The sequence below is a fragment of the Armigeres subalbatus genome, chromosome 2 (assembly GCF_024139115.2).
Source record: "Armigeres subalbatus isolate Guangzhou_Male chromosome 2, GZ_Asu_2, whole genome shotgun sequence".
NCBI classification, from domain to species: Eukaryota; Metazoa; Arthropoda; class Insecta; order Diptera; family Culicidae; genus Armigeres; species Armigeres subalbatus.
The window spans coordinates 176,749,372-176,776,481 of record NC_085140.1 but is presented as its reverse complement, the minus strand read 5'-3'; the positions used below and the strand labels follow the sequence as shown (position 1 = coordinate 176,776,481).

Here is a 27,110-nt window from a genome sequence, read left to right as displayed (position 1 = left end):
AACAGCTAGGAACACTATTTATGGACCCAATGACCCAATCAACTCTATTTGCAGAGCATTTCGAGAAGCATATTCTTTATTTGACTTTAATTTACCTAAGGAAGCATTTCGACAACGTTTACGTACATCACGTTTATTCAATTAATTGTTTAGTATTATTTAAATAAGTATAATACATTAAGACCATGACGACAGATGGATACAACAATCTATATACATAAAAATGAATTTCTGTCTGTCTGAACCTTATAGACTCCGAAACTACTGAACCGATCGGCTTGAAAATATGTATGCAGGGGTTTTTGGGGCCAGGGAAGGTTCTTAAGAAAGTTCGAGGCCCCTTCTTCCTTTGGAGAGGGGGGTTCCCATACAAATGAAACAGAAATTTCTGCATAACTCGAGAACTAAGCAAAGAATAAATCAATTTTAGGTGATAAGAGGTTCGTCGGGTCGGCTAGTGAAAACATAAAAATAAATAATCATCTATTTATCGACTTCAAAGCCGCATATGGTACAATCGATCGGGATCAGCTATGGCAGCTAATGCACGAAAACGGATTTCCGGATAAACTGATGCGGTTGATCAAGGCGACGATGGATCGGGTGATGTAGTTGTTGTAGTTGATGTAGTTCGAGTTTCAGAGGTATTCTCGAATCCTTTAAAAACGCGCAGAGGGCTACGCCAAGGTGATGGTCTTTCGTGTCTGCTATTCAACTTTGATTTAGATGGAATAATACAAAGGGCAGCAATTGACACAAGTGGTACGACTTTCATGAAGTCTGTCCAGTTATTTGGTTTCACCGACGACATATATATTATATCACGTAACATTGAAAAGATGTAGGAGGCCTACATAAGACTGTAAATCGAAGCTATACGGATTGGACTACTCATCAACACGTCGAAGACGAAGTACATGATAGGAAGAGGCTCAAGAAAGGTCAATGTAAGCCACCCACCACGAGTTTCTATCGGTGGTAACACGAAATCGAGGTGGTTGAAGAATTCGCCGATTACGATACCAGCATAGAAATTTGGAGACGCATCAAGGCATCAAATCGTACGTACTTTGGACTCCGCAAAACGCTCCTATCGAATAGAGTTCGCCGCCATACCAAACTGACTATGACTATCTACAAAACGCTTATTAGACTGGTATTTCTCTAGGAAAGTGCTGTATATGAACCACGAGTTGCATCAGTTGTTGGTAGAACCATCCGTCGTTCACACCGCGAAAATCGGAAGACTTCGGTGGGCCGGGCACGAGCCAGAATGTCGGACAGAAATCCGGTGAAAATGGTTCTCGAACACGATTCGATGAGAACAAGAAGGTGAGATGCATAGCAAGCAAGGTGGATCGATCAAGTGGAGGATGATTTTGCGGATCCTCCGCAGACTGCGTGGTTTGCGACGTGCAGCCATGGACCGAGCAGAATGGAGAAGACTTTTGTGCACTCTACAGGCCACTCCAGCCTTAGTTTGATAATAAAGAAATAATAATTGAAACTATTTTTCCGCGAATTCAACCAGAATGGGCAATTGTACCCGATGAAAATCATTATTAATTATGATTCGACTCCCAATTGATGTGGAAGAAAATCTGCGTACTCTTCGGAACGAGCGGAAATCTGGATTTGATAAAACTATTTTGTGATATGTATACATAATAAATGACAAATAATCAAACATGTATAGAATATATATTGTTTTATTTCAAAATAACTTTCTCGGACTTACATCTATTATTTGTCGTAATAGTAGAATTCTTAACAAACAGTTGTAAAAGAGAGTACATCAGAGAAATGAAATGATCGTAGAACTGCATAGATGGAAATAGTAGTCAGTATAAGTCGTACAAAGACAGAAAAGTATAGTCAAGGCAAAAAATGCCAGTAATAAGTGATGATTAGGCGAAAATATCAAGATGTACTTTGCGCCTAATTTAGAGAAATTTGTATAGCAATGACTGCGATTCAATGCAATGATCGCCCAGTGAGAACATAGATCACACAGTACCTACCATACAACTAGAGAGCGTAAAAGAGCGACACCTAACCTATTCGCATGAGTACTCATTAACATCGAGCTTAATACTAGTTGGGTTGCACTTAGCGGTTCACATACGAGCCAACGGGCAAGATCGGACGATGACCTTGGCCTTAAGCTAAAACAATAGACGCGATTTCCACGGGAGGGGAGAGTGAGATGGGCTCCTTTAGACTACCGATGGACGAACGAAGCCGAGTTGGGTCGTCTGATTTACTGGCAATGTTGGCCGATGGCCTTCTTCTTCTGGTGCTGATGGATTTAGTAATAATGGCTATCGTCGTAGTGGCCGTAGTATCCGTCGTGGTAATCACCGTAGTGCGGGTAGGTGGGCTCGTGCTCGGCGTAATGCGCAGTCTTCGTTACGTGAACTGCAAAAGAGATAAGGAATAAAGAGTTGAGAGATGTGGACATTTTTACACTGTGCTAATTTTGTAAAAGTACATGTTGTTTGATTTTATTTCCCTGAAAGTTGTAAAAGGTAATAGATTTTGAATCTAGATTTAAGAAGTGGACAGCGGGCATTGTGCCATATACCTTGTTAAAATAAAATGGTTTAATAATGCGAGAGATAGAAATGATAGGAGTGAAGGTAAGCTTTTGTAATAGTCTATAATTGAAAGCCGTTCTATGAAACACTAAAATCGCTATTTTGCCTGACGTGCACTGTAGCATATTTGCCTTTGATCCAAGCCATTAAAACAGTTAATGACAAAAATAATAAAAGGTAGCTGTGCATGCCGCTATTCTCACACTGAAGTTTCACGCGTTTTGCAAACTGTATAGAGACATGTTAAAGGCATTACGTCTCCACGTTAATGGCTATCGAATCTTGATGAACACTTAATTCAATTATGATCTACCGCAATAAATTCCAACGTATGTCCTTCTATTCTTCCATCTATTTCATTTCAATCCAATAAAAATCACCTGCAGTAACACAAAAAGAAACCATGCAATTCCACATGGTGGCTTTGGTGGCAACCAGAGGTTAATTGCACCCCAATTCAAACAAATGCTACCGTGCATAATTACCACCCTCAATGCGCCAACCGCGCTCTACATGCCTGAAAGCACATTCCCACGCCGCCACGCCGCGGCAATTGTTCCGCTGGCAAAGCGAAAAGTCAACCCGTTGATGGTTTTATTCTCATGCAAATTATGTATGATTGAAAGATTGGCTGCTCACGTGCCGCTCCGACCGAAAGCGATGGGGCGAATTGAGGGGTATGGTGTGAAGAATTTCGGCTTATTGTCTTATCAAATCGAAGCGGCTGTTACGCTCGCCGTCAGCCAAAGCTGACACTTCGAAGCGGACGGTGTCGATTACTCGGTTCCAGTAGGTCATCAGATGGATCCGCAAAAAAGAGTGATGATTGACTTGTTCGGATCGGAGATGAGTTACGCGAAGGTATTATAAATGATGTTTGGAATGCTGCGATCATGTCTGCAGACGATTTGTGGTCTTGCAATGCCTCAGAGCGACAAAACAAGCAAATTAATTGGACGATCAAATCAAAATGATCAAGATGAGAAATGTCGGTAAATTAACTCCTCGTGATGTAGTTATTAGATAATGAGAGTCACGCCACGGATATACATAGATTGCTTACAGATATGAATAAATATGGCATTGCTTTCCATCTACAACTGTATTTTTTTTTCTGAATTTCAAGCACAAATAAGTACCAGCTCGTCAGTAGGGCAGTTCTAATTCCAAAAATGTTTGCAAATCCATGATTCTCGTATATTTATTAGCAATTGGATTGAGTATGGGAAAAATGTTTAAATCATCATCATTGCCAACATCAGGCATTCAGTGGTAATATGGGGTCCTTCAGGACATCCCTTTTGACGTAGGTACTAGAGTTCAACGAGGACATCCAAGCTTTTGAGTTTGCTTACCAGCTGCCTCTCAATAGTGGTCCACCAACCTTCTTCAACGGCCATTTGGCCACTGCCATCGACGTGACCTTCGCCAGTCGGTCTATTCTCCCCATACTCAAGTGGGAAGTGTCTTCCGATCTTTTTGGGAAGAACCAGGCCACGATGGCGATACGATACCGCTGACTGGGAAGCCTATGACCACCACCTCCGACGCGCCCTTGAGAATAGCACTCCGTCAATCTCCGTGTCATCTATACCACAAACCAGCAGCCGACATGGACGTAAGGCCTTTCGTTGGTGGTTGGACAAAACGCGTAGAGTGATTAAAGCGCGTAGGAAGACTCTCCGATTCCTTAGGAGACTTCCCGCTAGTGTTCCAAGAAAGGTAAGTGTGCTATAAACATACAAAGAAAAAACACTACAAGTGTCATGCCGTCATCGAAGAAGCCAACAAAATGCAATGGGAGGACTTTCTCGACTTCATCAACTCGGCCCAACCCGCCGCCGAACTATGGAGGAAACACTCGTAGCGTATTTTTTCTCCCATCCACCTTAACTTTGAAGATCGCACCATATCAGACCCTCCAGAAGTTTCCAACGCTCTAGGGAAGTATTTTGCTTCATTTGTCGCGGTAAGCTGGTACCCAGCCGAAATCCGGAAGTTCATCACCACTAGATCCTGCTCCCTCGAGAACTTCTATGTCCCCCCGTACTTGTCAAATTCCTCATTCAACCAACCTTTCTCTGCCACCGAGCCTTCATTTACCCTCGCCAGGAGTAACGGAAATTCATCTGGACCAGATGGAATAGGGTACCCGATGATCAAAAACCTTCCCCTTTCCGCTGAAGCCTTATTCCTGGATTTGGTCTACCAAGCCTGGTCGGGCCAAATCTTTCCAGACGAATGGCGGCTCAGACACGTCATCCAAATACCGAAGGATAGCGGCTCCTCTCGGGGTGCCTCGAAATACCGAAATACCTCCTGCGTTTCTAAGGTTGTCGAGAAGCTAGTTAACCGTCGTCTACGCGAGAAACTCGAGGCCCATGAAAGATTCGGCTTCCAAAAGCTTGCCTTCAGTCCTGGGTACGGAACCGGAACCTACTTTGCCGGCGTAAGAGATGTTCTTCAGAATGCCTTCGATGAGGATAAACACGTTGATTTGGTTTACCTTGACACCTCGAAGGCGTTTAATCGGACCTGAACACCACTAGTTTTGCAGCAACTCAGCGAATGAGGATTCTCGGTCAACATACTGGCATTTGATCGGAATTTCCTCAAAGGGCAATCATTTCAAGTCCTCATCGGAAATCAGTCTTCCGGAATCTACCAGGAGGAAACTGGCGTACCCCAAGGGTCGGTCCTGGCGATCATCTTATTTTTGGTCGCCATGAACGGGATCTTCGCTTCATACCCAACGTTTACGTTTTCATTTATGCTGACGACATTATATTGGTAGTCGTCGGAGACACACCTGGACGTACTCGTATTAGAGTGCAATCCGCCGCAAGAGCCGTCTTCCGTTAGGCCACCTCGGTAGGATTTAGCATGGCCGCCGGCAAAGGCGTACGTGATCACGCATGTCGATGTAGGCATCAACTGTCAGGACCATGTGCATCAAGCTGTGGGAACACTCCATCCCCAACCGCATTATCGGCGTCTCCATCGACCGTGGCCTCTCATTTCTGCCTCATTTCCGCTCCGTCAAAGTCAATTGCCACACCAGGCTCAAAACCCTTTTCAAGCTCCACAGGATCGTCAACAGAAATTCGTCTCCACATTGGAGAAGCCATTATATATAGCCGGCTTCTGAACGGTCCTAAACTCACAAACATTGGAAACCATAACTTGCTGAACGTCCTGTCCCCAGACTTCAGGAGTTATGTTCAAATCATTTACGGTCTCCTACCCTCCAGACCTGCCGATTCTTGCCACATCGCAAGGCTGCTTCCTTTGCCGCTTCTACTGCTGGAAATCATTGGATCCCTCTCCTGATTGAAGGGGGCCAGATTCTTCGCCGGCGTCCGTCTCCCCAGTGGCCAGGATCCACTGGCATGGAGCGAAGAGCTGACACTCCTCCACACCCAATATAAATTACTCCATCGCGAGACGCTTCAAGAGAGGAGACAACAGAAAGGCTCTTTGTTGGTCGGTGGGTGAGTTGTCAAACACGGAATACAGAAACCATGAACATCACTGCACCGACGGCTCCGTTTCAAAGCAAGGGATCGGCTTAGGAGTCACAGGTAGTAACCTAATGACAAATAGTCTTCCCAAGCAACGCAACATTTTTTCGGTCAAAACCGCGGTCCTGCTTATCGCTGTCACTACACCCTCCGTCAGAGTGAAGCAGGGACTTTGTCCAAGGGCTTGATGACCCCTCCCCATGGCCACTGCGAATTAGGAGGCCTGCCTAGGATGTGGTGGGGTTTGATAGTGGGCTCTGTTAAACCTCTACAAAAAGCTGCATGTATCCGCATGCAGGTCCTACCAAAGCGACCGTGCCGCTCAAAGCACACTAGCCCAGCCCAGGAGCGTCGAAAACGGCAACGTCAACGGACACGAGTGGAAATCGAGATGGATACAATGAATAAAGGGCTGACAGTTGTGTCATTCCACTCCTTGAGTAAAGCCGGGTGACAACGTCTTGAAATGGCGGGTGGGCTAATGCCACAGCAGCCTTCTGTCCCGTAAAACCGTGGCAGGTCTTGGGGAACGCCGTCCCATTTCAGCCGTCTGGCTTAACCAACCAGATGAGAGTATGACCAGTTGATTCCTTCCTGGCTTACGCCGATCCGGCTCTGAACACCGAGGTGTCAACCCCCGCATGGCCTCACTGAATCAGCAAAGATAACCATGGGATCAAGAAGGCGACTATTTAAGCTGGGTTCGAGGGCAGCCCTAAGGGGGACCCAACAGTCATGAATAAAGCTAAACCAACAAACAAAGAAACAGAAGTGAACCCCGTCACAATAAGAGGTTTGGAGAGATCTCCACCCAACGCATCGGGTGCGAGAGATATGGAGCTAAAGGAGACGAGTAGGGAAGTAGTCGTCGCGGAGAGCGATAACGGTGCGCCAATAGGTGGCAAGCAGCATCACAATACGGTGGAGGTAGGGTCAAGTGGCGTCCTGCAGAGCTTGGCCGTCGTTATGGTGCAACTCGATGACATTATCGACTTCCCCTTTGGTCGAGGCAATATGTCAAGAGACCTGAAGCAGAACCTGCTTAAGCTTCGCAATTTTGTTCTTGTTGCTCAGCAGGAACATGAAATGCTTAAGGCTAGATTGGAAGGCTGTAGCAAAGCTGAGGAGAGCATACAGACTGTTTCCACTTCCTTCCATAGTACCACAACCATGGGATATGAGGCGCTAGATTTTCCATTTAGCGATAGAGCGGCAGAAAAGAGGACAAACAGGCGAGTCAGGGATTCGCCCGGCATTAAGTGTCATCCACAGAACACAAAAAGGCGTAGGAAGAGCGCAAAGTAGGAGAGCAGGCCCACGAAAAATGCTGGCAAGGGAGAACGGCGTAAGAAGGAAGCAAGCCAGTCGGCCACCGGAGTATGGAAGCCTACCCGACCAAGAAAACAGAAGCGGTCGGACGGCTCCTGGCAAACGGTAGCCAGGAAATTGAAGAAGAAAGCGGCGAGAGCCAGGGAGAAGGGTGACGCACTGCTTATTAAAACAGAGAAAGAGCGCTACGTCGATGTGCGCAATGCAAAGCGCAGTGCGTAAAAACTGGTGGATCGCGGTAAAGAGGTTCACTGCATAAGGAGGACGGGAGTGGGTGATATGATCCTTGTCTTAAGGAAGGGCTCACAGGCGAGCGGTACCTCATATAAAACATTAGCCCAGGAGGTCCTAGGCGAGAGTGTAGAAGTGAGGGCTCTACATGACAAATTGACCCACCAATGTAAGCAACTAGATGAGGTCACGACATCGGAGGAGACCGCCTCGGTCATCAAGACCCAAGGTGGAGTGGTGGTGACAAAGGCGTCCATTCGCCTGTGAAGAGGACCACAAGGAACGCAGATTACCACGGTGAGGTTACCGGCCGCCGACGCCAACAAGATGATCAAAGTTAGTAAGCTGAAAGTCTCTACCAACCACCGGTAGTTGATAAGTGCTTCCATTGCCTCGAAGCGGGACACAAGTCGTGGGCTTGCAAAGGGCCGGACAGGAGTAATGTAGGCGGTGCGGCAAATATGGCCATAAAGTGCATACGTGCGATAAAGCACCATAGTGTACGCTATTGGCGAGTAGGAAGCAGGAACACAACCACGTCATGGTGGACCTGCCTGCCCGTTAAGTGATTATACGAGGAAGCCGTGCAAGTAACGCAGCTTAACCTCAACCATTGTGCGGCCGCTCAGAAGGTACTGTGGCACTCGGCAGCAGAAGCGAGCACGGACGTAGCTATGCTGGCACATCCGTATCGCATCCTCACGGATAACGGGAACTGGGTAGTGAATGGATCCAGATCAGCGACGATCCGTACGACCCGGAAGTTACCCGATCCAGGAGGCCGATCGGCTGACATCAGACCTAGTGGATAGCAAGCCAGTTGTCATTGCAGGAGACTTCAACGCGTGGGCGATAGAGTGGGAAAGTCGCTGTACTAATCGGAGAGGGCAAACGCTGCTAGAAACTTTAGCCAAGGTGGATATCGTGCTATGCAACGAAGGCTCAAGAAGTACCTTCCAGCGAAACGGAGTGGAATCGGTCGGTAATAGACGTAACATTCTGCAGTCCAAGTTTAGTCTGTGATTTGCAGTGGAGGGTCAACAACGGTTACATCCACAGTGACCATTTGGCTATCCGGTACAGGATAAGCAGGGAGGCAAGGAGAGAAAGTCGGGGAGCTACTCCTACAACCTGGGGGTGGAAGGTCGCCCACTTCGACAATAGTAGGTACCTTCAGAGATGCTATGGGTCTAGAAGAAAACACGGAAAGTTTGGAAAATTCAAATTCGGAAATTTTCAAAGCGGTGAAGCTAGCCCTAAACAAGGCAATCAAAGAGAGCCAGAAAGACTGCGTCGACAGTCTGTGCCAGAGCACCAACTCGAATCCATGGGGAGACACCTATCGGGTGGTGATGCCCAAAATAAGAGGAGCGCTGGCTCCTCCCGAGCGATGTCCAACTAGGCTGAAGACGATCATCAACGTACTATTCCCGCACCACGGCCCAACCCATTGGCCGCCAGTAGCGAGAATAGGAGCAGATGACGAAGAGGTGGCGAGGGTGACGGTGGCAAAGGCCCTAGACCCGAAAAAGCACCTGGTCCAGATGGTATCACATAACGTTAAAGGCAGCTATAATGTCCAATGCGGACATGTTCAGGTCAGCCATGCAGAGGTGCCTTGACAAGAGGACATCCACGGATATAAGGAAGAGACAGCGTTTGGTCCTGTTACCTAAACCGGGCAAGCCACCAGGAGACCCCTCAGTTACAGACCAATCTGTCTAAAAGACACGGTAGGGAAGTTACAGGAGAAGTTTATTCAAAACAGGCTGTCGCTGTACGTTAAGGAGGCGGGAGAATTATCGAGCCAGCAATTCGGCTTTCGGAGAGGACGGTCTACTATGGGTGCCATCAAATCGGTGGTTGATACTGCACAGTTCGCCGTCGAATGCAAGCGACGCGGTATTCGTTACTGTGCAGTAATAACATTCGACGTGCGGAATGCATTCAACAGTGCGTGCTGGATGGAGATCGCGAACTCGTTGCTTCGACTGGAAGTACCGATAGGGCTGTACAATATTCTGGGAAGCTACTTCCAGAGTCGAGTATTGATCTACGAGACAGACGAGGGCTCGGTTAGCGCCCCCATTACGGCAACAACGGTAGAAAAATGGCAAAGGGAGTGGGACAGCTCGACTAAGGGAAGGTGGATCCATCGCCTAGTCCCAAGTGTGTCTGCGTGGATTAGCAGTCCTTATGGAGAGCTCAACTTTGGCTTGACCCAATTATTAACAGGCCACGGATGCTTCAGGTGGTACCTGCACAGGTTCGGACATGCGGCTTCCCCCGCCTGTCCGCAATGCCCAGGCGTGACAGAGACGGCTGTTCACATGTCTCCGGTACAAAACGGAAAGGAGTGCGATGTTGGAGGCATGCGGAATGGACACTACCACCGATAACATCGTCAGAAGAATGTGCCAGAACCCAGAACAGTGGAGAGCGGTCGCAAGAGTGACGTCCAGGATAGCCGACATCCTACAACGAAGTTGGCGCACGGAGCAGCAGTAGGCTGCCATTGCGGATATCGGACCATGAGCACACCGCCGCGGAACATATATGTCGAATATGTATGAGAACGCCAATGCCAGCTACCAACCACGTCAGCTTGCGGTGACCACGTAGCCGCAGAACGTGACGAAACGACAGGTTGCGGAGGAGCTCCCGCTTTCGGGGAACTTCTCGTCGGAGTAGGTTAGATCCGCCGTTGGGGACTATCCGAGTCGTTCGCGATCGCGACCGCTGCGCACCTCGCCTTTTGGTTTCCGTTGCATCATTGTCGAGAACGATTTTCATCGGATTACTATCCGACATTCTGGCTATGTGCCCGGCCTAACGCAGTCGTCCGATTTTCGCGGTGTGAACGATGGATGGTTTCCCCAACAGCTGATGCAACTCGTGGTCGCCTCCTCCACGCACCGTCCACCATCTGCACCTCACCATAGGTGGTACGCAGCACTTTACTTTCGAAAACTCCAAATGCGCTACCGGTCTAATGAGCGTCTTGCTTGTTCACGATTTCACAACGGAGGCGTTTTTGACGTTTTACTTCAACGCTTTGAAAGAACATTCGGTCCACATTATCTGTGACAATGGCACGAATTTCGTGGGAGCAAAGCCGGAACTACGACATCTGTTGAATTTATTCTAGCAGCAGCAATTCCAGAACACCTCCATCGCTGCGAAAGAAATCGACTTCGAGTTCATTCCACCAAAGTCGCCAAACTTTGGTGCTCTGTAGGAAGCCGCAGTGAAGTGCTTCAAGAACGCTTTCATGAATGTTATCAGAATTCGGAAGCTGTCCTACGATGAAATGCAAACCTCACTCATTCTGTTCGAAGCTGTTTTGAACTTCACACCTTCCATGTTCAAGGAGAAGAACGTGCCTGTCTGTATAAACTTCTAAGTTGCATTACATAGGAAATTCGCGCCCATTGTTTAAAATTATTGAAAACTAGCGAAAGAAACCCAGCTTTGCCCGGGCATTGCAAATGTCACAATGAACTATTTGCAGCACCGCACTCTAGATCAATTGCCGTGTGCTTGTTTTGTTTTCCTCAACAGCTGACCCAAAATTGTGTTCTAATGATTTTTTACATTTCCCCGTTAAAATCACCAACTTTTTGTATATACAAACCAGGTAGAACCCAAAACGAATCGATTAGGGAAAAAATCTTGCAAATCGGTCAACCCGTTCGCGAGTTAAATCGTCAGGAAGGAAATCTCAACTCATTTTTATTATATAGAAGATTATCCAGATTGGTCATTGCGTTTCCCTTTGAGAAAAACTGTCAGAACTTTTGTTTTCAGTAAAAGCGGTGTTCTACATTATATGAATGAATGCAAAATATAATATTATGGGTATTAATGAAAGGTGCGTATACCCTGAAGAGGTTATTTTTTCACAATTCAAATGTGAAGATTTATTACTTGGGATGTAGGATTGCATGTCCGAAACAAATCCAGAACTAATCGTACAGTCAATTAAGCTGGCAGCCAGCTTTTGCCATGTATCGATACTTGATCTGGCAATCAGATAATAGCCATAAATTAAGTCTTAACAAGCCATCACATTTGCAAGACATTTATCATATAATGGACTTTCAACGCTTTGAAACTGATGGAAATTCAATGATTAATGTCGCTACGGTTACTATTCAGAAAAAAACTGATTAAAATATCAAACTTAACAAGCATCATCGACGTAGTTGTAAATACCGGGCTTCTTTTTTTCAAGTGCTACTTGAAGTATTCTTCTCACCGCAGCAAGTTACAACTTCATACCGAACGCGATGCACGTTTTGTAACAATTACAACCAACTAAGACACAAGCCCATCTGCATTCTGATCGACTCCACGCCACACAGTCTCCATGTAGCTCCATCGCCAGAACAGATGACGAGTGACGACCCGCAGCGAGACGTGCCATTTTACCCCAGCCGGCTGTTGCTGCTGACGTGTTGACTGTGCGACAATGCCGCGAACACGCGACGGACCAATCAATCGAACCATTCAAATATAGATCGTGCGCCGGTGGCCATTCTCCCATCCATCCTATGTGGATATGAAAGGGCAATTGTGACGAAATTGGCTCCACGTGACTGGCGAAGTGCACTTATAGAATCTTTTACTTTTCGGCTCGACAAACGGAACGGCGACGGCGGCAGAACATCGGAGTGGCTCTTCCCTTTCGAGTTTTCAAGTGCTCCAACAACAGCTGCACGATGGCCTTGGGGTGGAATGGTCCAAAAGCGCGCGAACGACGACGCGACGATCGGTTGATGGATCTTCAGAGTTGATCGTTCAATCGATCGATCGTGTGATCGTTCGGTTGGCTTCTCGGCTGTGTGAACTTTAATTATCCAGCAATTTCAATTTTCGGTGCAATTAATGTGGGCAAAAGTGATGGATACTGTAGCACGATTGTTTAGCTTTGCATCGAAAAATGGAGTTTGGCGGTAATTCGGCTTATGATCGAATTAATGGGGGAGGTAATTGAATTAGGAAAGAGGCTTTTCATAGTCTCAGTTCAGCTTTCAATCCATTATTAAATACCACCAATAATGGTGTAAAGGCTGACACCTGTATAAGTAGCAGTAGCAATTTTTGGTTTCTTCAATTACTGGGGAGGCTTTTTCCATTTTACCGTAGTCATTCTGAGTTGGGGTAGGACAGGTCAAGTCGCATAATGCTCACTTAGTTATAAATGCGAAATTGGACGAAGATGAATTCGAGGTTGCGTATGGTTGTTTCGGGTCATTGTTGACGCAAGACAGAAATTGTAGGATTTTCTCACAAATCTGCAAAAGAACCTATTAAACTCTGTATATATATTGGGCATATACGAAAAATAAGTAGATTCCTTTGCAATTCTATATACATAAAAATGAATTTCTGTCTGTGTTAGATCAATAATACCTAATTCTGTTATTGATACCATACTCTATTATGAACTAGCCCCGCATAAGAGGTAAAATACCAAAATGCACAATACTTGAGCCATAACATAGTCTGTTATTAAATTCTATTTCAATACCAAATGCATAACCAATTATTATTCGTTTGGTATTGAAATACCTAAGCATGTTATGCCTCAAGTATTCTGCATATAAGTTTTTGGTATTTAATGAAAGGCTACTTCATACCAATTTGTGTTAATGAGGTCGTCGCTCCTGCTCGGGTATAGACTCCGAAACTACTGAACTGATCGGCGTAAAAATTTGTAAGCACAGGTTTTTGGGTCCGGGAAAGGTTCTTAAGATGGTTCGAGATCCCTCCCCACGTTGTAAAGGGGGACTCATATGCAAATAGAACACAAATTTCTTCACAACTCGATAATTATTCAAGAAAATGGAACTAAATCAGGCATGTGGAGGCTTAGGAAGGGAAGATATGTTTCTGTGGTGATTTGAAACCCCTTTCCCTTCTGGAAGGGGGCTCCCATAATAATGAAACAGAAATTTCAGCATAACTCGAATACTAATCAGAGAATAAATCAATTTTGGGCGAAACGAAGTTCGTTGGGTCTGCTAGTATTGTATAAAACCTAATTCCAATATTAAATGCTTTCCTTGGAATGTTTGTACAAAAAGTTTACATTTTTGTTGCCGAGTTGAGCAGATTCTACTAAGCATACATATTTTGGAAATTTGGTTGGGTTGTAATTCTCCTACCCTAGCAGCACAACCCAGGCCAATTGGGTTGCATACGGGTCACAGAAACTTTTGTGTAACATGTGTGCTGTTTGGGTACTAAAACCTACTAAAACTACTGTTTTGATTCATATTCCGAACACTTAAGCACATTTTTCGTGAGACATGAATTGAAATATTTTAAAAGATCAATTGTTTTTCATATAAGTGCTTGATAATCGTATTTTATTGATTGTAACTATCAATACTGTTTGATTTTGAAAAACTTTGTCTCAAATGCACCAATAGTAAAAACTGTCTCAAATTCCGAACACTTTGAATCGAATTTCGACACCACCTTTTCGTTCCGTCCCTAGTTCAGCTCTTGTGATGATAAGTTGAATTATTTATTGCCATTGACAAGTTAATTCGAGAAGCAGAGACAGAGGGGACCCGAGAGCGGGCGTCGCCCCCCTAAAAGATGGAAAGATTGAACGGGTACTGAAATGAATTCCCTTAAATATGTGCACTTAACGTTCCAATCATATTCAGGTGGTTGAAATTCAAAAGATTCCCAAAAACGTATAAGGGGAACAACTCGGGAACAATTTCTGGCTCAAGAACTCTCCTTAAAATCATTCTAGAAGCTCTCCTGGGAACTTCATCCGGAAAGTTAACTACATATTCCTCTAAAACTCTTTTGAAAGTCCTTCTCATGTTATTGTAATTCATTCTTATCTAGAAAACCGTCACTATTTTTTTAGGAAATTCATGAGAATTCCTTGAAGATTTCTTTTCTTCTCTGCAAGTTTTACTTTTAGACATTTCTTCGGCTATTCCTCCAGAAAAATCTTCGGCATTTCCTTTAGGAATGCATTCGAGAGTTTCTTCAAGAATACATACGAAATTTCCTCCCGAAATTCATCCAGAAAATTCTTCCGAAATTTATGACGGAAATCCTCGGATTTCGCTCCATAATTTTACTTGTAAATCTATAAGAAATTCTTTCAGAAATTCTTCTAGGAACTTCTCCGGGCATTCCTCCAGGAACTCTTTCTTTAATTCCTCCGGGATAACTTCCAGGAATGTTTCCGGGAATACTTCCATAAATTCAATAGCGAAATCCTCTAGGATTTTATTCTGGAATTCTTTTCGTAATTACTTTAGAATATCCTTCAATTTCTTTAGGAATTTCTCCAGGAATTCGTCCAAGCATTTCCCCAGAAATTCTTCCAAGTATTTTCCCGGGAGTTCCTTCAGGTACTAGTCCAGGAATTCCTTCAGGAATTTCTCCGGGATTTTCCCCGTGGAATTGTTCTAGAATTCTTTCCGGATTTCACTCGGAATTTACTCCAGAATTTCATTCGGAAATTAATTTGAGAGTTTCTCCAGGATATCTTCAAAAAGTTTTTCCATTCCGGGAATCCCTCCAGGAACTTCACAGAGAATTCCTGGAGGATCTTCTTCTTCTTCTTCTTCTTATTGGCATTACATCCCCACACTGGGATAGAGCCGCCTCGCAGCTTAATATTCATTAAGCACTTCCACAGTTATTAACTGCGAGGTTTCTAAGCCAGGTTTACCATTTTTGCATTCGTATATCATGAGGCTAACTGGAGGATATTTGGTAGTAATTTCACGGGAAATGGGATTTCGGAATTTCCTCTAGAAATTCAACTCCGGGTATTCCACCGGCTGTTCCTCTGAAAATTCTTCCGGGAGTTCCACCAGTAGTTCCTCCGGGAATTCATACAAGATTTCTTCCAGGAATTCATTTAAGCTTTCTTTAGGAATGTATTTACAAATTCCTCCAGAAGTTCCTCGGAATATTTATCTGTGAGTTCCTCCGGGAGGTCCTTTAGGAATTCTTACACGAGTTCCTCCTGGAATACTTACGGAACTTCATTTGGGATTTCTTCCAGGAGTTCTTAAGAGAGTTCATCCAGAAGTTCCTTCAGATTTCCTCCGAAAATTCTTCCTGTAGTTTTTCAAGTAATTCCTCCAAAAGTTCCACCGGCAATTCCTCCGACAATCCCTCTGATAATTTCTCCGGCAATTTCTCCAGAAATTCCTCCGGGAGTTCATCCGGAAATTACTCTGGAAGTTTCGCCGGAAGTTCCTCCACAGAGGAACACCCGGAGGCAATGCCGGTGAAACTCCCGGAGGATTTCTCGTAGAAACTGCCGGTGGATCTTCCGGAGGAATTCTCAAATGAACTGCCGGAGGAGCTCCCGTAAGAACTCCCGAAGGAATTTCAGGAGGAACTCCTAGAAACATTCCTGGAAGACCTCCCGTAGGAACTCCCAGAGCATCTATCGGAAGTACTTCGGGAGGAATTTCCAGCTAAATTTCCGAAGAAAGCCTGAATGATCTCCTGAAAAAAGCCTGAATGATTATTGAAATGCTTCAAACGCAATCACAAGGGACATATTTGAAATAAATCCCCAATGATACGTTTCTATAAACAGATACGGAGCAACCTACACCGTTAAGTGAGCATTTGATGATGACCGTGATAACTACCGAAATTCGGGATTTGTAAGCGTTGCGAAGGTGTTGCCACAACAAACGATGAGAAACAATATTTCTCCACAACGAACGGTGGACTTTATTTACCTTTTCAAAAGGACCTAATAACGTTTTATTCATGAATTATTTTGAGTACTGCAATCAAATGATGGTCTGTTGATTGCAATAATAAAATTAATTAATGAAAAAATGTTACTTAGGTCCTTTTGAAAAAAAGCGAGATTTCATAAGTATTTTTGCTCAAAGGATCGAATGATGGGATGGTTTGCAATGCCTGATCGAGAGGGTTGACTGTATTTAAAAATTATTAAAACGTATCAGCAACCTTATCATAAAATATAGAACAGTTCTCTTGCTATTAATTGCTTACTATCTCTGCTATTTCCCCAAGATGCAATGCTACTTACCGACTGGCTCGGGAGCGTAGACCACCTTGTGTACCGGGAGTGGCGCTGGAACGACGTGCTTCACAATTGGAACATGTTTCACCACTGGGGCGGGATGATGAATAAGAGGGGCGGTTTTCGACACAACGGCGTTGAATCCATTGATTGGATCAGCCGTGTAGTCTACGGTGCGGACGGAACCGTCCGGTTCCACAAGCGAGTATTGACCTGCAATGGGAGAAATAAAAAGGTGCACAATCAGGTAAAAGATTAAACAAATTGATGATTAGAATGGATCATCAATAGTCTAGCGGTAGAATGACAAAACCACTAGGAACAGTATCTTAAAAGTATTGGATATATTTGGGCCATCTAAATTCATGTTGAAACATGAAACATATTTTACATATTTTACTACATTTGACTAGATTTAAAGGGGTTTGGTTTTCCTCAATTCTATTTACACGCAACCGCAACAACCTAGGTTAAGGTCGCACAATAACTGCTTCAAGTTGAAGAAACACAGAAACCGCGTTGGCTGAAGCGCATATTGTGGCCTAATCATGAATGGAGGGTGGTAGATCAAGCTGAATGAAATAAAAGATAAACGTAAACCACAAACCGACCGGCAGCGTCGGATAGTTGAAACTTGCCTATTAAGTCGGTTATTAAGTGTTTACGTTTGTCGGAGGCTTGTTTTTTTTTTGCGATGAGTGGTTTCTTTTTATTGTATTTTACCACAGGTCTCCCGGGGAGTGATTTATGAGTGCTGATGCGAAGAGAAGTCATAGATTGGTTAAGTACATATTTCAAAGCGCAGAAAAACTTTAAGCAATTTGCAATTGTAGACAGATGAAGATGAGCTCTTATTAGCTCGCGGGAAGTGGGTGATCGTTGACTTGCTCAACCATGGATATCTTGACACAGTAATCTGAGATCTGGCAGAAGAACTACAATGCTAAGACTCATCTTGGTTTCAGTGCTGTAATGAGTATTATTTGTGATGATTTACTGGCTATCATGGGAACGTTTACAAAATACGTCAAACTTTTAGGAGTTTCATGAACCTCACATAAAAAAAAATATTTATGTGCATGATTAACCGCATGCAGATAAATATATTTTGTTATGTGAGGTTCATGAAACTCATATAATGTTGTTATGGATTATTAAATGTTTTAAACTATAAAAAAACTTTGAACTCATCATAATTTAAATCCAAATAAGTTATAGTTCGAATATGAATACTCTTTGGAAGCGGAACGTCAATCGCGATACAACTCGCTTTCCTTTTGTTCCCTATTGCCATATTTTGCTTGTTTTATCAAACCCAATGTACGTATAGGACAAGTAAAGGTGCTTCGTCTGTGAGATTGTGTTGTGATTAAATGTTTCAAGAGAAACATTGTTTCCGAACAGCTTAGTATTTAATAAGAGATTGAGAGTTATGTGCACCAATATATTTATGTACTAGTTCATCATATCTTCAGTATATATGAAAATTGTATCAAATTTCCTCGGAAAATTCCTCCAAAGTTTCCATGAAAATCTCCCAAATTTCCTAAAAAAAATGGTTCAAAATTTATTAGAAACTAGACGAAACTGCCCGATCTGTCTCGGGTTGTTTTTTTTTTGCCTGTGAATCGTTTATTTGATTTATCTTCTCTTACATATAAACACTGCTGATTCCAGACGAATTTAATAGTGTGGAAATCTTGCAAATCGGCTCATCCGTTCTTGAGTTATATTTCCTCAAAGGAAGTGTAAGAGATGTATTCAAATGCTCTCGAGGAAGCTCAAAAAACAATCGGAAGGAAATTCGAGAGCATTAGCATGAGCATGATTGTTACTGTGGCCACCTGCAAGTGGTATACCGTCCATGCCCCTGCTATTAGTATCCAACCAGCGGCTACTTGTTCACTTGTCATAAGACGAGTTCGTACTATCCCATTTAATTCCACCACTTGATTGTACCTTGATAGATACGTATTTCGACCTCAACAGTAAGGCCGTCTTCAGTGTCTTGTACTTGACTCGACTTCCACTAAAAAGCTCAAAATATTTTTTTTTACAAAATGGCTACTTGTTGTTAGACTACTGTGCGATATCAGCTAAGTTACTGTTTGACCACATCATTCGTGGAAGGACCTGAAGCTGTTCGTTGTTATAAATGACACCGTCGTTGGCGCGATATCGGCGCTTGAACGTCGGGCATGGCACCAGAAAGTGCCGCATAAAGCCGCGCTGCAACAAATGAGGCGAACCCCATCCGACCGAAGAGTGCCACCATGTAGGTGGCTGATCCCAACTGCGCCAACACGGCGGCAACCATCGGGCTACAACCAAGGACTGTCCGAAGCAGACGGCGTTTTTGGGAAATCCAGAAGAAGGAGGCCTCCACCAGGACCCTGCCGAAGAAGAACCGTGTTCCTGCTCTCAACGAGGTGAACTTTCCAGCCATCCCGGCTCCCCGTCGTGCGATTCCAATCCTCCCACCGTTACAACCGCACAAGCGACTGGCAGCGGCAGCTGCGTCGGTTCAAGCTCCAGCACCATCGGCACCATCCACCAGCGAATGGCCCCCGCTCCCTCCTCCTGGATTCCGTCGACAGCCGGAGAACGGAGGAATCTGCTCCACTCTACACTCCGGAGCGCGGCTACAAAATCCGTTTCGACCAGGTCTTCACTCATGGCATGTTCATCATTGACAATGGATGCTAGGGTGGACCTGGTCAACTGGAACGTTTGCTCGCTCAAGAGCAAAAGCATCGAACTGGCTGATGGCGAGGAGAAGGAAAACGCACGCACCTAAAACCGGAGATGAGCGTCCACATCCCGGACTTTCGTATCGTGCGACTCGACCGGCCGACCAGGGGAGGTAGTGTGGCCATCGCTCTTCGGTACTACAACAACGCTTCCTGCTGAACATCATCGAGGCCATCGGTGTCGAAGTGACCACTTCCGTCGGCACAATCACGCTCCTCGCGGCGTACTGTCCAACTCAAACTAAAGCCGGCGATGGTTCATCAGCCACCCTTCGGATGGACATCGTCAAACTAACGCGGAGACAAGGTCAGTACATCATTGCCGGCGACCTGAATGTCAAACACCAAGCTTGGGGCAACAGTCGCGGCTATCGAAACGGCACCATCTGGAGCAACGATATTGAGGCCTTACTACACGATCCTATGCCCGGATTTCCCCGCTCGGCTGAGATGGTCCGGCGTCCATTCGACAATCGACTTGTACATCATCAACAGTCACATCTCGCAGCTGGTCGTCTACCAGGACCTCACCTCGGATCGCTATCCGGTGGAGACGGAAGTGGGCTCCTCGATTAATCGGCATTAGCTTGACAGGTAAGCAACACCCTAACCATCTATACACTCACCAAAGATTTGATTCGATGGCAGAATGTCACTCACAGGCAGTTTCAGCGTACTGGACTACCTGAGCTTAAGGCACGCTGCAATCGAATCACAAAAATTATCAAGTCCAGAATGGTGGACCTCAAAAATAACGATTACTCGAATAAGATCCGCACTCTCCCAGACTATTCAAAGCCGTTTTGGAAAATGACCTGAATACTAAAATCGAGGCTTGGATTGACCCATTCCACCTATGATCCCAATAGACAACAATAACTCTAAGGACAGACAGTTACAGACGATAACAATTTTCAAAGATTATCCGTCAGAATGCACTAAACGGTACGTCTTATTAACCAAACACTAAAAATAAAATATTGTGAGGCTTTGCATGAAGCACCTAAGTTAGCAAATAGGCACATAACTAAAATAGTTATGTGGCTATTCCGGCTTGACCGTGTACTCGACTAACGCCACTGGTTCACATCTCCAATGCGGCGACGGCGAAAAAGAAATACATCCGGAGCGAATTGACAACCGAAGGAGAAAAACACGTATGGAGAAACAAGATGGGGGTAGAAAGGTTGAAAAGGAAAAACAATGAAGCAGCGAGATAGTCGACACTAGGCCAGCGAGCAGAAAAGGTCGAAAACTAAAAACTTGCCGCGTGTATATTTCTCGAGATCCAAGATCACGATCTAGCCGCCGACGTATAACCAGAAAAGAGTGAGGACTCCGATTGTCAAGGGCCGAAACAGAGGTCACCAGGCACGCGGTGTAAAACAGCAAAGTTTTGAGGATTTTGAGCCCGCTTGGCTAGTAGTGAAGCTGTGGAAGAACGCAACCTTTCCCGCCAGTCGGTTCTGCGCCAACAAGTCGCTGGTAGCAAGAAGCGTGTACCGCCCCAACAGGAGTGCAAAGGAGCCCAAAACGATCCCCTTAGCAGCAAACGAAGTCATACGCCAACACGAGGTTTTTAGCCAGGCGACAAACCGGTCCCACTATAGACTGCTCCGTGCGCCGAGGATCGCTCGTCATCGTCCCGATCGACCGAAGGGTGTTGGAGCAGGCTCGACACGCCCAAGCCGGAACATCAGTCACCATCGAAACATCCATCCAGCGCGGTGGCTAGGCTAGCTCTCGCCGACTCGTAGAAGGAAAGACTCTCAAACGGAAGCCGTAGCATGCCACCCATGGGCCTCACCTACACCGATCGGCCGCAACGTCACTAACATTTAACTCTAACCCACGATTTAACTTTAAATAAAAACAAAATGAAATAGAATGTACCTGTCCGTATTTTTAAGTACGGAAGCTATTCCTGTGCTATTTTTGAAGCTATTCTTTGTTGTTTCGTCTACCTGGGAGGTTGCGTGTGCCCCTTATGCAGGAAGTTAGCCGACCCTGAGAGAACTACAAGGTGAGCTAGTTAGAGACGTCAGGACGTCCACTCCACAGACGTGAGAACGTCAAAGAAGTTTATTGCAAACTCACGCAGATAAGGTCGCCGAAATAGGTCGGCACTTCGTCAGCTCACACAATCTTGGGCAGAACATCATCAGTCCACACGAAGCAGCTGTTAACGAGTATGCACACAAACATTCATCTGACTCCCAACGACTTCTCGGAGTAGTTGGAGATTTCAGCTGGCGCATTGACGGCCTATATCAAATCATCGAAGAACATGAAGGCCCCAGGTTTCGATAACATTCTGAATCTCGAACTCAAACACACGAGTGCTCCATTCTTTGAGCACCTTTCGCTATTCTTTAATCAGTGTCTCCGGCTCAGCTACTTTCCATCGTCCTGGAACTAAACGAAAGTCATCCCCATCCATAAGTCTGGGAAGGATCCTTTCTCCCTCAAAAGTTAACGTGTCATCAGCTTTCTCTCAGGGTTATCCAAGGTATTCGAAAAAGCTATTCATCACCGGTTACTTGAGTCTGCCGAAAATCTCAACATCTTGTATCAACTGACTCGAGTTACCATCGTCCTCAGACGGAACAAGTTTGTCTCAAAGACATTCTCCATGGCCTTACTCGATGTTAAGAAGGCATTCGACAAAGTACGGGATGATAGCCTGGTGTACAAGCTACAACGCTACAATCTGCCCAGCTACCTGGTGAAAATCATCAACAATTACCTGTCGGCAAAGACACTCCGGGTCTCAATCAACGGAGCGAGTTCCAATGCGCACAACATCATCGCAGGCGTTCCCCAGGGCAGTATCCTCGGGCTCCTACTTTTCAATCTGTTCACCTCCGACACGCCAGAACGTCCAGAAGCCGGCATTCTGTCTCTGTTCGCATATAACACCTCCATCGTCTACAATGGTAGGGTGATCAGAGCATTTCATTTCATTTATTCATACTAAGGCCGAAGTGGCCTGTGCGGTATATAAGAGTCTTCTCCATTCGGCTCGGTCCATGGCTACACGTCGCCAACCACGCAGTCTACGAAGGGTCCGCAAGTGGGGTGGGGGCAGCAGGGACAGCAGGGACAGCATGGACCATGTCCAAGGGCTTGACGACCCTTCCCCAGCTGTCTGTGAGTCAGGGAGAACTGCCTAGGGCGTGGTGGGATTTAGCAGTGGGCTCTGCTAAAATCCTCCCAAAAACCACAAGTGCCCGTAATCAGACTCTATCAAAGCGACTGTGTGCCGCTTCAAAAGCACAAGCCCAGGGAGTGCCAATTGGCATGTGGAGTGTCCCTACTTCGGTAGGGTAGTGCGTGAGCTGCTTCGGCAGGGTGGGAAGGGCCTGGTGGTGCTGAGGCAGGAGTGTCATAGCGCGTCACCGCTATTGTCACCTCGAAGCGCAGCAGAAGTCTGAGTATGGACTGCACATGCTAAGGTAAGAGTGTCGTAGCGTAGTATCGTTGATTGGTCCCTACATACCGCTATCGACACCTCGAGGCATGGCAGTGGAGTGTTAGAGTGAGTTGGGGAGTGTCCCTACTTCGGTAGGGTAGCGCGTGAGCTGCTTCGGCAGGGAGTGAGTGATCTGGTGGTGCTGAGGCAGGAGTGTCATAGCGTGTCGCCGCTATTGTCACCTCGAAGCGCAGCAGAAGTCTGAGTATGGACTGCACATGCTGAGGTAGGAGTCGAGGTACCCATCGACACCTCGAGGCATTGCAGTGGAATGTTAGAGTGAGCACCCGAAAAAGGGTCACATGGAGCGAATGGTCTTTGGAGAAACTGCTTCGGCGGCAGGGTAGCAGTGGGTTGTACCCACACACCTACAGTTGTGCACATGTGGTGCATGGGGAGTGTCCCTGCTTCGGCAGGGTAGCGTGTGGTCTGCTTCGGCAGTGGTATGATTGATCTGCTCGTGCTGAGGCAGGAGTGTCGTAGCGTAATATCTGTAGGCCCAGGCAGTTACCGCTATTGACACCTCGAGGCATGGCAGCGGAGCGCCCGGGAGAGCATCCAAGTAAGACTCAAATGGAGTGAATGGTGTGCGAGCACCCAAGTCAGTCTCGCATAGGACGAGTGCCTGTGTGAGCGATAATGAGCGAGTACGCTTAGTACTGCCATCCCCCCAGAAGTAGTACTGAGAGGTAGTTCCTCGTAGGAAACGATGGTGGAGCCCAAGGGAGTTTAGTCGGTATTACCGGTATGGTCGAGTCCGACACTCCAGTACACTTCCGTGTGGTAGTTTGGCAACTACAATGCACGTGTACTGGGTTAGTGTGTAAATGCATTCTCCCTTGTAAAAAAAAAAAAAAAAGTTCCCGATAGTCCTTACACATATCAGGCTGTGGCACGTGGCCCTTACGTGAACGGTTCAACTTCTCATAGAACTTTCGTGTGTTATTAGCGCGGTACAGTTGCTCCGTCTCTTCACGGTCTCGATCTTCCTGCTGACGCTTTTTCCTCCGGAAAATCGAATTTTGTCTGTTCCGCGCCTGTTTATATCGTGCCTCGTTTGCCCACGTGCGGTGTTGCAGCAATCTCACCCATGCTGCATGCTTCTCTTCTACTAACTGCTCAGATTCGCCGTCATACCAGTCGTTTCTCTCATCCGGGGACACCGTGCCAAGTGCAGCGGTTGCGGTGCTACCAATGGCGGATCGAATATCTCTCCAGCCATCTTCAAGAGTCGCTGCGCCTAGCTGCTCTTCCGTTGGAAGTGCCACTTCCAGCTGCTGCGCGTATTCTTGGGCTAGTCTACCGTCTTGTAGCCGCCCAATATTAAGCCGCGGCGTCCGACTTCGACGCGTGTTGTACACCGTCGAGAGTTTTGAGCGCAGGCATACTGCAACGAGGTAGTGGTCGGATTCAATATTCGCACTGCGGTAAGTGCGGACGTTCGTGATGTCGGAGAAGAATTTACCGTCGATTAGAACGTGGTCGATTTGGTTTTCCGTTTCTTGGTTAGGTGATCTCCATGTGGCCTTGTGGATATTTTTGCGGGGAAAGAAGGTGCTTCGGACTACCATTCCGCGGGAGGCTGCGAAGTTTATGCATCGTTGGCCGTTGACATTCGATACGGTGTGCAGACTATCCGGTTCGGTGACCGGTCTATACATTTCCTCCCTTCCTACCTGTGCGTTCATGTCACCGATGACGATTTTGACGTCCCGCAGTGGGCATCCATCATATGTCTGCTCCAGCTGTGCGTAGAACGCTTCTTTCTCGTCGTCGGGTCTCCCTTCGTGTGGGCAGTGCACGTTGATGATGCTATAGTTGAAGAAACGGCCTTTAATCCTCAGCTTGCACATCCTTGCGTTGATTGGCTGCCACCCAATCACGCGTTGGCGCATCTTACCCAGCACTATGAAGCCGGTTCCCAGCTCGTTGGTGGTGCCACAGCTTTGGTAGAAGGTAGCCGCTCGATGCCCGCTTTTCCACACTTTCTATCCTGTCCAGCAAATCTCCTGCAGCGCCACGACGTCGAAGTTGCGGGGATGTAATTCATCGTAGATCATCCTGTCGCAACCTGCGAAACCTAGCGACTTGCAGTTCCATGTTCCAAGCTTCCAATCGTGATCCTGTATTCGTCGCCTAGGTCTTTGCCGATTATATCGAGTCGCATTATCTCTTATATTGTTCGTAATTATTGGTTTTACAGGCGGCTTATTGGGCCTGCGCAAACCTCCTGTCTCGTCGGAGGGCCGTCGTGTCAGGGCTGTTTAGCGTCCCACCTAACACCAGGACTTGGGCTTGTGCGCTTTGAGCGGCACACGGTCGCTCTGGTGGGGCCTACTTGCGGATACATGCAGCTTTTTATATGAATTTAACAGGGCCCACTGTCAAACCCCACCACATCCTAGGCAAGCCCCACAACTCGCAGATGGCCTGGGGAGGGATCGTCAAGCCCTTGGACATAGTCCCTGCTGCCCGCAATCAGAGCGATCAGGGTGATCAGAGCGCTAGTGGCAAAACTCCAACGACGACTCGTCGGCCATATTATCTATCTTGACCACATTATCGTCCGGCATCCGGCTTCCATCTTATAGCATCGGACCTCATTGGCTGTATCACTCATTGGCCGACACAAAAAGCCTTTTCGTTCCGAAAAGCCCGCTAGCCGCATCATCACCCATCCTACCGTCTGCAGCATCCGCTGCATCATTAGCCGAATCACCTCTGGCGGTATTTTCGCGTGAAAGTCCGCGTGTTACTCAGCCGTTTGCCCTCTGTCGATAACTTCATCACCCGACCACCCGTCGGTCTCATTATCACCACGCGCCAAGTGGTTTTCTATAATAAAAACCTCAATGTTTATCACACTGTAATTTTTCTACCGATCAAGGCTGTGCAAACCTCTTCGATTGCTGAAACATCGGTTGCAAGAACGTATGATTACGGCGGCTCATTTAAATGCTGCAGAAAACAAATTACTTTTTCAGCTGAGATATCAGCAGAAAATCATAAAGCCGAGTGCTCGGCTGTGTAAATTTCGGCAAAAGAACCCAAAAATAGCGAGCTGAACTGTGTGTTGACAAATAAATTTCATTATTAGCATCTTCACGCCTTCGAAAGAGAACCGATGTAAAAAAAGACCTACCGCGTCCTCCCCAAATGGCTGTCGAGGCTAGACCAGCAGATAAGCTTAAGCCAAGCTCTGTCGAGTTTTCTAAAGAAACTAAAAAAATATTGCGAGGCAATTTTAAAGAATTGTGCTGTGGAAATTTTGCAATAAACTGTGGAGAAACAGGATTTTTTTCGCAATTTCCTAAAGAAGTTCTTTCAATTACCTCGGCATTTCAATTTTCTCATTTATTCAGCTAACATATAAACAGAGAATATTGAATCAACATTTTGCTCCCCACGCTCGCCAAGTCGTATTGTACCTGGTTCGTCCACCTGTCTCATTGTGCCTCACGTTTTATTGATTCCATTTTGCCCATCGTATTCTTCCAGTTTTTGCCACCTTCTGAACACAGTGTCATTTGACCAAATAGTCCATTTGGCCGAACAGGTCATTTGGCTGAATAGGTCATTTAGCCGTTGAAGCTGTTGAAAATCGTGCCCCGGTTGATATCTCCCCTCTTCGTATGACATTTTCTAGCGCAATATTGGAAGTCTATGGGGTATACATCACCTTCTTTCCACTCCTCCGGTAGCTGTTCTGTTTCCCAGATTCTGACTATCAGTTTGTGCAGCCAAGTGTCTAGCTTTTCTGGGCCCATCTTAATGAGCTCAGCTCCGATACCATCCTTTATTGGTCTTTAGCTGTTGGATGGCATCCTTAACATCTATCAACCCCCCCACTTTTTGGCTTCAATTGACTCTCACTGCATGTATTTTCAGCGCCATTTAAGTATTCCTCGGAGTGCTCTTCTACCTTTCGCTCACCAAACGTTCTTCCGTCGAAATAACCCCATCCTTATCCGTGCGCATCTCGGCTCGCGGCACAAAGTCTTGCGAGATGCGTGAACAGCTGTTACATCTCCTCGCACTCCTCTACTTCCAAGCGGCGTTTCTTCATCTAAAAAAGTGATCATTAAGCACTTCCACAGTTAATAACTGCGAGGTTTCTTGCAGGTCTTTTGCATTCGTATAACATGAGGATAA

The 27,110-nt window shown here is 46.0% G+C and overlaps 1 protein-coding gene across 1 annotated transcript in view; it reads right to left on the bottom strand.

The window, feature by feature from the left end:
- Positions 1-1,691: 1,691 nt before the first annotated feature.
- Positions 1,692-27,110, bottom strand: part of LOC134215541 (cuticle protein 19-like) — a 39,043-nt gene continuing 13,624 nt past the window's right edge. Inside the window, exons 3-4 of the mRNA XM_062694702.1 lie at positions 16,743-16,949; positions 1,692-2,418 (exon numbers count right to left, since the gene is read on the bottom strand). Of these exons, the coding sequence (XP_062550686.1) occupies positions 2,309-2,418; positions 16,743-16,949 (317 nt within the window). The 3' untranslated portion in view covers positions 1,692-2,308. The remainder of the gene's footprint in view (positions 2,419-16,742; positions 16,950-27,110) is intronic.